The 13,384-nt window shown below is 31.4% G+C and overlaps 2 protein-coding genes across 9 annotated transcripts in view; one reads left to right on the forward strand and one right to left on the reverse strand.

The window, feature by feature from the left end:
• Window positions 1-1,087: 1,087 nt before the first annotated feature.
• LOC141451249 (uncharacterized) lies at window positions 1,088-8,871 on the forward strand. 2 transcript variants are annotated; one of them, XM_074122493.1, is made up of 4 exons: window positions 1,088-1,220; window positions 5,006-5,221; window positions 7,728-8,024; window positions 8,762-8,871. In XM_074122493.1, the coding sequence occupies exons 2-4, from the start codon at window positions 5,032-5,034 to the stop codon at window positions 8,773-8,775; spliced, it is 501 nt and encodes a 166-aa protein (XP_073978594.1). In that variant the 5' UTR covers window positions 1,088-1,220; window positions 5,006-5,031; the 3' UTR covers window positions 8,776-8,871. The 2 variants fall into 2 exon arrangements, with proteins under 2 accessions (XP_073978594.1, XP_073978593.1); XM_074122492.1 differs by lacking the exon at window positions 8,762-8,871 and adding an exon at window positions 8,186-8,615.
• Window positions 8,872-10,764: 1,893 nt separating this feature from the next.
• LOC141451250 (diuretic hormone receptor-like) overlaps window positions 10,765-13,384 on the reverse strand; it is a 208,630-nt gene continuing 206,010 nt past the window's right edge. For all 7 annotated transcript variants that reach the window (XM_074122497.1, XM_074122496.1, XM_074122499.1 and 4 more), the window contains one exon: window positions 10,765-12,658. In XM_074122497.1, coding sequence (XP_073978598.1) covers window positions 12,469-12,658 — 190 coding nt within the window. In that variant the 3' untranslated portion in view covers window positions 10,765-12,468. The remainder of the gene's footprint in view (window positions 12,659-13,384) is intronic.

Raw genomic sequence — 13,384 nt, forward strand, 5'->3', positions numbered from 1 at the left:
AATAATATTTGTACGACTCTACTTAATATTTTGTTTGGTTACCCAATTAAAGTACCTTTTTTTTAATGATAAAGAATGTTGTTCAGTAAATTTGGTTACTTACTACTCTTTTATTAGACACACCTTTAGGTCGCACACAATTGCATTTACTTTTTAAAATTTTCCATTATATTGAACTAAAAGGAAATCATGAGAGTGTATTTTCTGACATACAAATAATTGAGCACAATATATTACGGGGTTGTTTCTCATTTGCTTATAAAACTTCATTTATTTTTCTTTCAACTTAGTTTTACCTAACACTTTCAGTTCGAGTATTTGGTGACCAATCTTTGGGTATGCGTCGATGTCTCTTGCTTCCCTCCACCTTGATAACTGATGGCGAACTGTGTTCTGGACATAGGTCTTCTTCTACTTCTTAATCATTCCTCGTTTACCTTTCAGTGTCGAGGTGCCTTCACTGAAACTTTCCAGCTATCCCTATCCTCAGTCAAATTTCTATTTCTTCTCCAATCCAAGTTCCTCTTTCTGAAATCCTCTCTCACTATCCCTTCCCATGTTGTGCGCGGTCTGTCCCTGCCTCTTTGACCCTGCATCTTAGCTTCATAACAAAGTCTTGCTATACGGCTTGTGTCCATCCTCATCATGTGCCCAAACCATCTTAGCCTGTGTTCTCTCAGCAGCTCTTCCGCCGGCCTGACATCGAGATTAGAGCTTATAGTAGAATTTCTTATTCTATCTCTCCTCGTCTTTCCCTCTATTTTTCGGAGGGAACGCATTTCGGCTGCCTGTACCTGACTGCTGTGTTTGGAAGTTAGAGCCCACGATTCGCTGCCTTAGGTTAAAATCGGGAGATAGCTATTTTTAAAAACCGTTATTTTCGTGCCCTTAGTTACTTCCCTTTTAGTAATAAATTCTTTCTTAAGGGCATTGAACATTCTACCTGCCGTAGCCACTCTTCCGTTGATTTCTCCCTGGATTCGGCCTTGTTCATTAATATTTACTCCCAAATATTTAAAATCAGCAACTTGCTGCTGTAAGATTGCGACTTCCCCCTAATTGTTGTTTTTTTTTTGCCTTCCGTACGCACAGATAAAGGTTAGTCATCCTCAGATTGTTAAAAAGAGTGAAACTGGACGTGAGGATGTGACAGTCGCCTAAAGTCATTTGAAGAGTACTCAAGTGTGCAACGTTGCTCTGAAAAATTCTGGAATTTTAATGTAAGTCCAATAAACATTTAAGAATTGTACCTTAATAAAATTTACTAATTTCTTACAATAGTTATTTAGTGTTGGCCTAATTTTTCTAAATTCAATTGCTACATTATTTAATGGCCATTCAAAATTATTTAATCATTTATAGCCCAATTATTATAATATTTTAGATATTATTCAGAAAATATAATATCCGTTTAATAATGTTTAGGAAAATTATATTAAAAATCTCCTTAACAAAAACTTACAGTTTAAAAAGTTAAGTATAAGGGTTGATTAAACGCCAAAAGGTACTACAAATATTTTTAGGACAGCTAATTATTCCAGTATTTTACTATAAGTAAAATTAGGGAGACTAAATTAAATTACAATTGAGAAAGGAATAAATATTGTTGAATAATCTACTTGTTATTAATTGTGTGTTATTTGTGCTCACGAATATTTCGGTAAGACGAATTCAAGACTAAAATATTGTTTTAAATCCTCCGTGATTCAAATTTAAACAGTAGCTACTCTAACTTTGTCTTTTTATAATTTCACATGCATGTATATTAGGGTGTTTCAAAAAAAGTTGACTTTTAAATTTTAAAGTGCGCCGGGCGGAAAATCAAATTCATTTAAAAACAAAAAGTTTCGTCCATATTAGAGGAAAATCGATTAATATTTGGAGGTCGCTACCATTGATCAAAAAAATTTTGTTTTGCCTTTTTTTTGTATAAAAAATCTTAATTAAATGTTTTGTACCTTTTCAAATTATTAGCAAAACATGTAATTGTACAAAGTTTATTTAAATATGATTTGCTATAAAGACAATGCAGTTGGAATCATTTTAATTGCCATTTTACTTTCAAAGTTATGAATAATTAAAGAAGCTGTATTTTTTTAAAAAAAATATTATGAATAGTATACATTTTTGAAAGATTTCGATTAATTAACGTTAAAATCACTTCATTTTTTATGTGTTACGAACAGAATTTAAAAAACAAATAATTTTGGTTGCTGAAACTTCTAAATTAGGGAATATTTTGCATTTACGAGTATTGTTAAAATTTATGTATATTTTTTTTAATATTTTTGTTTTTTTTTAAATACAGCTTCATTAATTATTCATAACTTTGAAAGTAAAATGGCCATTAAAATGATTCCCACTACATTGTCTTTATAGAAAATTAAGCATATTTAAATAAACTTTGTACAATTAAATGTTTTGCCAATAATTTAAAAAAATACAAAACGTTTAATTAAGATTTTTCATAAATAAAAGCAAAACAAAATTTTTTTGATCAATGGTAGCTACCTCTAAATATTAATCGATTTTGCTCTAATATGGATGAAACTTTTTGTTTTTAAATGAACTTTGATTTTCCGCCCGGCGCACTTTAAAATTTAAAAGTCAACATTTTTTTAAACACCCTATTGTATATGTGACAACTTCAGAATAAAGGGCACTTTAAAGAGAAATCAGTAGAATAATTTGGAATAGGGTTAAAATAAAGTACCTATTTAATAACGAAGATGTAATATACATTTTATCACAATTATAACAAAAATATTATGAATGAACTGGCCAGCACTGTCTGTGACAACTAATAAATTCTTAAAAAATATTAATGAAAATTAATCCAGTAAAATTACTTAAATAATATCAATGAAGTATTAATGAAATTTTGGGTAGTTGCTGATTTGGGTACCTTTTGGCGTTTAATCAACCCTTATACTTAACTTTTTAAACTGTAAATTTTTGTTAAGGAGATTTCGTACCCTTTGGATAGATTTTCCTTTTTGTCTAATTTGCAAAGTTACATATCTGCTTTACAGATTTTTTTAAAATTTGGAATAAGCAATTCTATCGTTATAACCTGATAAGATGTTTAGTCGTAACCGTAACTACCACAGGAGAGATCTTTTTAAAAAATGATTATAGTTTCCAAATCATCCTCAGTAACAATTTTTTGAGAAAGCGTTTTGAATAAAATAGGAAGGTATTTGTACGTAAATAGCAAAATTAAACTGCGATTTCAGTACTACCTTTTAAGAGGAGCAAAGATTTTGAATCGAACGACAATTCATTGAAGTAAATCGGTTCACTCGTTGATAATTTTAACGTTTGCAGTACTTCCTCTTAGTAGGTGTAAGAGCATGGCGGCATTTCACAGCCATGTAGAGGAGCTTTAACCACTTCTTCGTGCTAAATTTTATCAAAATCGGACTAAGCGTTATAGAAATATTGGTAATAATAGTTTTAGAAAGGGCCTTTCTTGGGTGAGGCAAACTCCCCTCCTTATGAGGCATAGCGTCTTGAGTTTTAAAGTGCAAATCTCTATAAAATTTCTATTCGAATGACACCTCATTCATGAAAATCGGTTCACGTGTCGATAATTTGAAACGATTGCTATACTTCCCTTTAACAAGTTAGATTAGATCGTCGCTTTAATGTTACGTAGGGGAGCCATAACCCTATCATCCTACCAAATTTTATCAAAATCGGGCTAACATTTACAGAGTAATTGGTAATAATAATTTTGGAGGGGGCCTTACATAAAGGGGGCTAACTCCTCTCCCAAAGTTGGTTGTTTTTCAACGTTACGCTTTTTCGTGAAGTTTTTGACGATCAACCCTTATACAACTGTCCTACCGGACAGTTTTAATAAAATCATTACCTCGGAGGTATACAACACTAAGTCCATCTTTTTCAAAATTTCTTAAGATCAAAATTACCAGATTTGAACTTAGAAAACCTGTTTTGGCGTTTACGAAATTATTCACTAATTTAGACAGACTTTTACCATAAATACCCAGTTGACACAGAGAGGATGTGTGCACCACGGTCAAAACTGGCTCTTACATACAAGAAACGACTATACGCGGCCCTACTCGCTCCCTCTGGTCCTACGGACTTGATCTGTACGGAACAGCTAAGCGTTCAAACCTAAACAGGATCCAAACCATCCAGTCAAAAATTGTTCGAACCTTCACTGACGCATCCTTTTATGTAAGCCACACAGACCTGCGAATTCCATTGGTTTCTGATCTTGCCCAGTCAGAGGTTCCAAATTTTGTATTGAAATAGAGCTATTTGCGACCCCGTTATAATTTTCGCTATCTTTTTGTTTGAATTCTTCCGTTACTCTTTCCATAGCCCTAGCCAATTGATATAATAATAATAATAATAATAATAATAAGGGAAGGGATTAGCTATGCGGTTAGCGTACTGGACTCCCACGCGGAGGTCCCGGGTTCGAATTCAGCTGCTGACACTTAGATTTTCTCTTCCTAGGAGCTTCTTACAGCTCACTGTCCGGTGATGGACAGTGTTGTCTGTAACGAGAGAACACTGTCCGGAGGCCGGCAGTGCACTGGAAAAAGCTCCGGGCGCTAATAACCTCAGCTGTTGATGCGCCAAAAAAAAAAAAAATGTTAATTTTTTTTCCTCTCTTTTTTTCTCTCTCTTCCTCATTCATTAAGAATAAAACTGGCTGGACTCAATAAGAGTAAAACTCGTTTCCTCAAGTTTCCTTCCTCTACAGCAGCTAAACCTTTAAACACTGATCTACTTCCGTTTCATCCAGTGCGTTAGTAATTATTTAATTAATTGCAGAAACAAGAGTTTCCTTCAGCTTTTATTAGAAGTTATTGAGTGTAATTAAATGTAAAAAAGAAGACATTTTTATTACGATTCTTAAAAGACTTATTTTATTTTATTTTTATTTTTTTTTGAGAGAAACAGGTACAACTTGAATGCATTGTAAAGAGTTTGCATTGATCTTGTTGTGTATATTATTTGCTTTTAGATTCCTTTAGAAACTATATTTTGGAAATGTCAACAGAATGTAGTGACTTTTTGAAACATGTGCCAGCTGAATATGACCTTAAAGTACGAGAGGCACAATTCTATCTGTATACTAGGCCAATAAAGGATCTTGTTTTGAGTCATTCAAATGATAAAGAAATGCACCACTGGATTCTAGTTGCTATATTTGAAGATAAATCAGTGCGAGCACTAGAAGGTAATTTTCCTTTCTTTTTTTTTTTGTTCTAACAAAAACTTACTGTTTAATATTTTAAGTATAAGGGTTGATTAAACGCCGCAAGGTACATAAATCAGCAATTACCCTACATTTCAGTCATACTTCCGCACGTAATTTCAGCCATTTAGAAACATTCAAGAAAGCATGTGTTTAGTGGAATTATTATAACAATGATAACATTTAAGCAATTTCACCGCATTAACTTTTAATTAATATTTTTTAGGATTTATTAGATGTCACAGACCCATATATGCTGGCCAGTATATTTATAATAACTTTTTTGTAGTAATAATGATAAAAATGATATTACATTTCCATAAATAAATAAATACTTTATTTTGATTGTATTTTAAATTAATCTTCTGATTCATCTTTATTATACTCTTTTTTCTGACTAATCAACACACACTCTCACATTCGAAAAAGACAAAGTTAGAGTTGGTTCCTGTTGGAAATTTGAATGTCCAATCCGTCTTACACAAGTATTCGAGTTAAATTTTTCAGCCTTATATTTTTTGATTTTTTATAACGTTTTTCTTTTATCCTGTGATTAATAGTTTGATTATTATAGATTAATAGATATTACAATGAATGTGGGCTATTTGAATAAATCTTTTGCAGGTAAAAATAACCAGTATATAGTCTGCGGCATCTAATAAATCCTAAAATATATTAATGAAAAGATAATGCAGTAAAATTGCAGAAAGATACAATTAAGTGATAAACTTTTCAATAGACAAAAAATAATTTTATAGCAGTTTTAAATCATTTTCTTTTTCCTTTTTAAATTATTGTTATTATTATTATTATTAGCATTTATATTATTAATAATATTATTATTATCCTTATTATTATTGATTGTAAATGATTTTACTTTGAACTGTTTATTACGAATAAAAAAATACATAATTTAAATGTTACAAATCATGAAGACATTGATTCCAAATCGTATTGCTGTATTTTTGTAAATGGACAGACCTTAAGTCTTTATACATGGGACAGTTTAGTAGTACATAGACGTTCAATTGTCTCTAATTCGTTTAACATTTAACTGTGTAAACAAATTACTGTACTAGTATTTTATTTCATTTTGTAATTTTTATGGCAAGCCATAATTTGTTTTATAAGTCGATACAGTTTGAAAGTTTAAATCATTTCTGGCCAGGACAGCCAGTCCGCAGCCAGCCCTGCCTTTTGATTTCTCACGAGAAGCCTCACTCACATAAACCTTGTAATTAATGGAGGCAACCGAGCAGCGAACGACTTAAAATGTCACAATTAAACAAATTATCACTATCAGTTACTTTTTGCTGAATGACGGAATCTAAATTAATTTTGTGTGTGTGTGTGTGTGTATATTTTTAACACCCGCTAACTGCACATCAATATTTTAAAAGATTTACCAAATCGAGGTCCAGTGTTATACCCAGTTGCATTCTGTTGTCTTATGCCAAGTAATTGCTAAATTTCAGATTGTGTTTGTGATGTATCTTCATGAGATGCAGCTTCCTCTTCCTCTCTTGTACTAGATGACAATCGCGTTCTAAATGAGAATTGCTCCAGATTCTTTTTAATTCTTCTATCCTTCTCCATTTTGTTCTTTTTGGTAAGCGAGATATCTTCAATTTTCTATTTTATCCTTACCACCGAGTGGGGAGACAGACAATTATCGTTTTTTGTTAATAATCTGTACCGAATATTTTTCTTAATAAATATTAAGAAAATTTATCTGTCTTTCTAACCGTGTTGTCAGAATCGAATTCGGACTAAAACTTTCTGAGTAATAAAATTTTTATTGGAAAAAAGTAATGATTTTAGAAAAAAAAAAATTAAAGTGACGTCACTCAAGAATAGTGGATAATATGAAGTTGGCCAATACGTCATTGAACTCCACTTTAGATGCACTACACACATTAGGCTTATGGACAATACTTACTGTTCACCCTGTATATCTATTTTTTAAATTTATTTCATTGGAAAGTGATTTACGCTTATTGTAACCCGCTTCGCAACTTCCGGTTTTATCCGCTGGCTCAGCGCGCCTCGCCCAACGCTTCGCTGTGTGGTGTCAACATTTTCGTCCACCGGGCCGGATACGCTTGCTACTGTTCATCCGGATACGCTAATACACCCCCGCCCACTGCGATCTCCTGTCTCTTTGGGTGTTTTTCGTACACCCATTCGTGTCATTATTAAACAGTAACATGGCTAGTGCTTTAAAAGTTTATTTTCAAACTAATTCCATATCATAATGTCAAGCAGTTAAATTTACTGGAGAGAAAGAGAATTGGTCAGTTTATACTTAAGACGGCCGATATGAGCTGGAGTGAATATATGTAATTAGCTCCCATTTCTCGCAAGAGAAATGAAGCAGTACATTTTGAAAAAAGTCAAAAAGTATTTTCGCACTTTGAATAACTTTTTATTTTAAGAAACACCATTTTCTATGGTTGTATACTATATGGTTTCTCTCTCATTTCTGCAGGGTTCAATGATGATGGAAAGTTTATTCCAGTATTTTTAAAAGAAAAGCCTCTAAACGAGCGTGATTTGAAAGTTTTTGAGCTTCTACCAATAAAAACTTCTCCAGATGAATTACAACGTGTTGCAAAATCAAATGAACTGAATGGTAAAGATTATGATATGATTAACAATAATTGTCAGAATTGGGTCAAAGCAGCTGCTAAAGCTGTTAGTTTGGATTTGGCCGAAGCTGTGGAAAATCATAAAACAGCTGGTGAACTGCCTCCACACAAATTAGCAGCCTTGTATTTGTCAGCAGGTACAAACTCTTCTAAAGATTTGTGTAGTAAAACTTGCTCTGAGCCCTCTGCTTAATTCCACCGCTTATATTTGCAATAGTTAACTATACATACGTATACTTAATAAACAAGAGCATATGTTATGACAATAAGTTTGTAATTGTAATCTCTGAAACTATAGAACCTGAAGAAAGAAAGCAAATGATGGCGGATTGCTGGTTTTATTGCTGGCTAAAAAAGATATTTTTAAATTTGCCTAAATAGCAAACACTTAACTTTGGTCACATTATAAATTGATGAAATAAAAAGATTTACTTTTTTGAATTTCACTTGCTGCTATATTGAAGAGAAGATTCACAGTAACCATTCTTCCCAGCTATAATTAATTAATCAAATATAATAATATTTCTGCACAGTGAGTTCTTACTCCTATTGGTTTAACAGTTACAGAGCTACTCTTGAAATTACCACAATATTCATGTAGTTTATTAATTTGGTTTTAAGCAAAAGATTATTTGTACTCTACATTTTTAAGAACTATTAACTATCTTTTTTTGAAGAACTATGTTTCATAATAAATTTATAAAATAAAGGATTTTATTTACTTTTAATTTTTAAAAGAAATATACATTAAAATATGACCCAGCTTTCTTTTTCTTACCATAAAGTATTAAATTTTTTATTTTTGCAGGTAATAATTTAATTTCACTCAAAAATGCCTTTAGTTTTAATTAAACTGCAATATTTTTCTGACCAGATAATAAATTATAGTGCCTTTAGCGCTGAAAACTGCAGAGGATTTTCAAGTGAGTTCTCCGCATCAGTAATTCCGAGACAGTTTTACCAACAGCAAGCGGGAAAGAGATTAGCTCAGATTTGTTTGCTTGACCAGTTGTTACCTCTTTGTAAAATCAGTAAAAGTAAATTGGGATGTTGTTCAGTATAAATCTGGTACTTTTGTGAGATGACATTAACATGGCTGTCAATTGATTAATCTTTTACTAATTCTTTACACGTTTTACAAGTTGAAAGAAAACCCATCGAAGGTTTCCACGAAAAAAGACAATGAAAACGGATATGTTCGATAAAATGGTCATTTTTGTTTTTTACTAATATATCGAAGTATTGCAGTCGCGAGATTTTCGACTTTTGACTTTTTTTAAGAAATAAGTTTTAAGATTTTGCTTGTCACTAAATCTAGTGTAAACACTCACCCAACCTTCTCTTACTGAAATTTACTGAAATAAATTCTCTCGCAACTTAATATTTGTACCAAAAAGGTAGTTGTTAAAACGGTTGTTTCAGGTGAAAAAAAAATAATATGAAAGTCTGTACCGTACGTTTCTCCGACAAAGAGTAAGAAGATGAGAAAAATGTTTGCCCGAAGGGTTGGATCGGAGATAGGATATTGAATAGGAACCACCGAGTAGGCGAAGCTCTTTCATCTACCTTAAGACCAAAGTCAATTAAATGAAAACTCAAAGGTTCGCAAGCGAGTATGGCGCCTTAAGGAGAAGAGGGTGCAGACTAGAGCTCAGCCACTCTTAGTAAAGCTATCAGTAAAAGTTGATAATGTAAGCGCCAAAGAGATAAAAATGAAAACTGTGAACAGATCCTAATTATCTGACTCCTTATCCATCCTGAGATCACGGGTGGAAGTTAAGAGATTTCAAAGAATAGTGATATTTATCTACAAAATCTAAAGACGCGGCAAGTGCCTCAAGGTTACGATGTAATAGCTTCTCCAGCGGGCAAATAATTCTCCTAGGTTTTAATAATTATTTCTAGCTTCTTTGGTTCCTTAGTTAAAGTAAATTATTTTAGGAAATTAGGTTAAGAAAAATGAGGAAACTGTAGCAGAACAGAAGAAACCCGTGAAAAGAGGTGAAGAGCAGTCGTATAATCAGGTTCGAATTGTGTTTTGATGAGGGCTTCTGACTAGGGAATCTGATTGAAACAAGTTGACAAAAGGACGCGATAATATGCCAATTAAGAGAAAACAATACGAATTCTATTCTGCAACTAATTTTGACTAGTTGTTAAAGATGATTATCTAAAGAAATTACTCATTTACAAGAAAATAAATATACTTTATTTATAAAATACCTTTTTACAAGCAAATTAAAATTTAATTTTGTCCTACCCTTGTATTGACAAATTTATCTGATTTACATAATTAATATAATTAATGTAATATTAATTTTTTAATTGTTCAATTACTATCAAATTGTTCATAATGAAAGAGTGAATAATATGGAAGTACAACTCTAATTAGGGAATGGAAGTATAACACATCGGAAAATAAAGTTCCGATAAAAAGTAAAATAAAAAGAATCGGCCTAAATTAAATAGTTCATAAATGAATTAAAAATTCAATAAAAACAGTTGACTGTTACCGTTGGTTTTAATTTTGACGCAAAATGATATTTTACTTTCTTATTTCTTAGGAAAAACAATGACTGTGAAAATTTAAGCTAAATCTGACCATAATCATCTTACTTACAAAATAGAAAATAAAACCCCAAAAAACTACTTTCATTCATGAAATAAGTTGAAGTTTTGTTTTTTTCACAACTAAAAAATGAAATTTAGTTCCAGATTTACAGATGTTTGATAGAAAATTGGGATTTAAAGAATAATTCAAAGCAATTAGTTATTCTCAAAAAAGTCGAATCAAGTTTTTATCTAGTGGGTACAACTTAAATGTAAAAATGAAATTAATAATAATTAGGTATTCATTCTGATCATTATTTCTAAAAATTTACTTATTATTTTTTTTTTTTTAATTCACTTTGAAAAACAAAAAATGTATAATAATTATTTTTAGCCGATCTACAAAATAATTAATGATAAATTATCTAATCCTCACTTCACAGACACCAATGGTAGAAAAGTGTATTTACACAGTCTCGTGAATTTTAAACCACTAAATCATTTCGTTTGATATTGTACAAAGGATCTTTTTAATTTCTGTAAAATTTAGAGTTAGGCAATATTTCCTCATTTTATTATTGAATAATGACATCAATGTTTAATCAATAGTTATATATTACCAACTATATATGATGTAATTTATAATACCAAGCTCTTAATTTATTTTTGTACTATAATTCTATTTTTATAGTCGGGTAATAAGAATGTACAACATCTAGAACTTTAACTCGTAGTAGGGCAAAGTTAAACTTCGTGGAATATCCAGCCAAATGCGTTTTGAAAAAAAGGATATATAAGATCAAAGCCAGGTGAGTTCTACCAATCTGATGACATGGAACATACAGTTCCAATGTTTAGTCTACCTATGAACTGTAATTTTGCTAGCTTTCACTATTGTTATACTCGTACAGCCATTAGCTTTATAAATACTCCAATGAAAACTGCTTGCTCCGCTTTTCGATCAAAAAATTAGGAGTGCATCAATTTGTTTACAGTTTTTTTAGGATAAGAAACAAGTTTTTTATTAAGAAATAAAATTATCTTATCTGTCTTATTAAATATGTAAAAAATTTACAAAACACAATAATAAAATTATATATGGGTAATCTATGACTTCTTGTGATGAGAAGCATTAATTCGCCCTTTATTATTTAAGTTCAAAATCATATGTCAATTTAAAGAAGATGTTCGGAGTTTATTTCATTATTGGTTATCTTCACACTGATATACCAGTCTTCTACATACTGATCCAGCGTACCGGTACTGGAGCAAAAAAAGATCGGCGAAGAGACTTCATTTCAAGCCTCCTAGCTCCCCTAACAGAAGGATCTTCATTGGCAACTTTTAAGACTTAAAGCCCCTGTGAGGATGGATGAATCAGTTTGGAGTACAAAAGTAACCAACTGTAATCCGCTAATAGAAACTGTGTTAGAATTAGGTTTCAAAAAAATAATAATGAGGTAAGGATATAGTCTATTGGATAATGAAATCCTACTTAAAGTTGTTTGTTCTTTTACCATAACCGTTCCTCTTGTGTCTAGAGTTGTCGTTTGTAAACTAGGATTTAGTTTGATACTAGTTTTTATAGGAATAAAGAGAAATAATAGACTCGGTGTTACAGAAGCAACTTTTGGTTAACAAACAGAACCGAGTACTGTTTTCTTCACTTCTTAATATAATTAACTTGATTTATAGTTGTTTTTAACTATTTCTTTGGTGAGGAAATATTGCGTTTGCCTTAAAGAACAGCATAGATATGTTGTTCTATATCTATATTTACGTTTCTTTCTAAAAAACTGTTTTAATACAAGTATACGAAGCTTTTGTAATAGCTTATGTAAAATATATGGAAAACATTAATGATCACCATTAATTTTCCTTATATATGTTTCAAAGCTGCCCACTTTTCAGCCTTTAATATGTATTTAAGGTAATAACGTATTGAGATTATAAATTCACAGTCTATATTTAATTGAAGGCATGGGAGGAGATTAATAATGCTTTGTTATCCTTTTTTTTTCTTTTTACAAATCAGACTGCATTTTCAGCTTCACTAGGATGCAAACCAGGCGCCCTGACCGTTAGCGTGGTTGCAATCATTGACCCATTGGACACCCTGTTTGTTGAAGAATAACCAACTATGGTCAGAGTTGTGGTCTCACTTACAGTTGATTCTCTTTTCTTATAGTGCCTAGGTGTTCGTCCTTTTTTAGCACATAGTCTGAAACAGTAGTAAATATTTTTTAAATAACAATGTAATAACAACATTGAAATAACAAATATTTTGCTGAGCGTCTGTTGCTTCAATCATTGGGATTTATCACTTTTAAGGAAGTTTATTAAAATTGAAGTCCACCAATGTAAATTTAATGTTTGAGATGATACTATAAAGATAAGGAAGTAGAAAATATTTTAAAAGGTTACACAATAATCGAAACATAAAGTTAAACACCTTATGCAATTTCTCATTTTCATTAGAAGCTACTGAGTGAGTTAATTCTAACATAGCTGGTTGCATGCGGATGACAGGTGAGCCATTACGGACTGAGGAAACACATGCATTACATAGACCCAGGCTAAAGTTAGCCTTGGAGTCCCCTATTTGCTTAAAAACAAATCTTCGCATTTGGCCAAATTTTCAGATTTGGTCATACCAAAATGTAAACCTTTTATTTTTTTTTTAATTCTAAATAATAATCAGTATGCAAGAGAGAGAGCTGCATATGAGCATCTAACTTAAAACATGCCGTCTAGCTTTGAGGAATAACATTTAAGCGAGGGGAAAAATTAATTGGAAAGCATTCTCCTTTTCATGATAAGAAAATTAGCAAAAGAATTTAATGAAACTGGATTTAATGAAGAGCGGTTCTTATAACATGTAATATTTCAAGGAAATAGGTGTTTTTGCTTAAATATGTTCAGTTAAAAAACGTAGAAGTAAATATGT

Source organism: Rhodnius prolixus, unplaced genomic scaffold (genome assembly GCF_049639745.1).
Source record: "Rhodnius prolixus isolate KJV_2025 unplaced genomic scaffold, Rpr scaffold_8, whole genome shotgun sequence".
Taxonomy (NCBI): Eukaryota; Metazoa; Arthropoda; class Insecta; order Hemiptera; family Reduviidae; genus Rhodnius; species Rhodnius prolixus.

Excerpts from the sequence above, each read along its gene's own strand:
- LOC141451249 (XM_074122492.1), top strand. The coding sequence starts at position 5,032 with ATGTCAACAGAATGTAGTGACTTTTTGAAACATGTGCCAGCTGAATAT. Across the intron at positions 5,222-7,727 it reads ATCAGTGCGAGCACTAGAAG|GGTTCAATGATGATGGAAAG; the intron begins GTAATTTTCCTT and ends TCATTTCTGCAG. Across the intron at positions 8,025-8,185 it reads AGCCTTGTATTTGTCAGCAG|AACCTGAAGAAAGAAAGCAA; the intron begins GTACAAACTCTT and ends CTGAAACTATAG.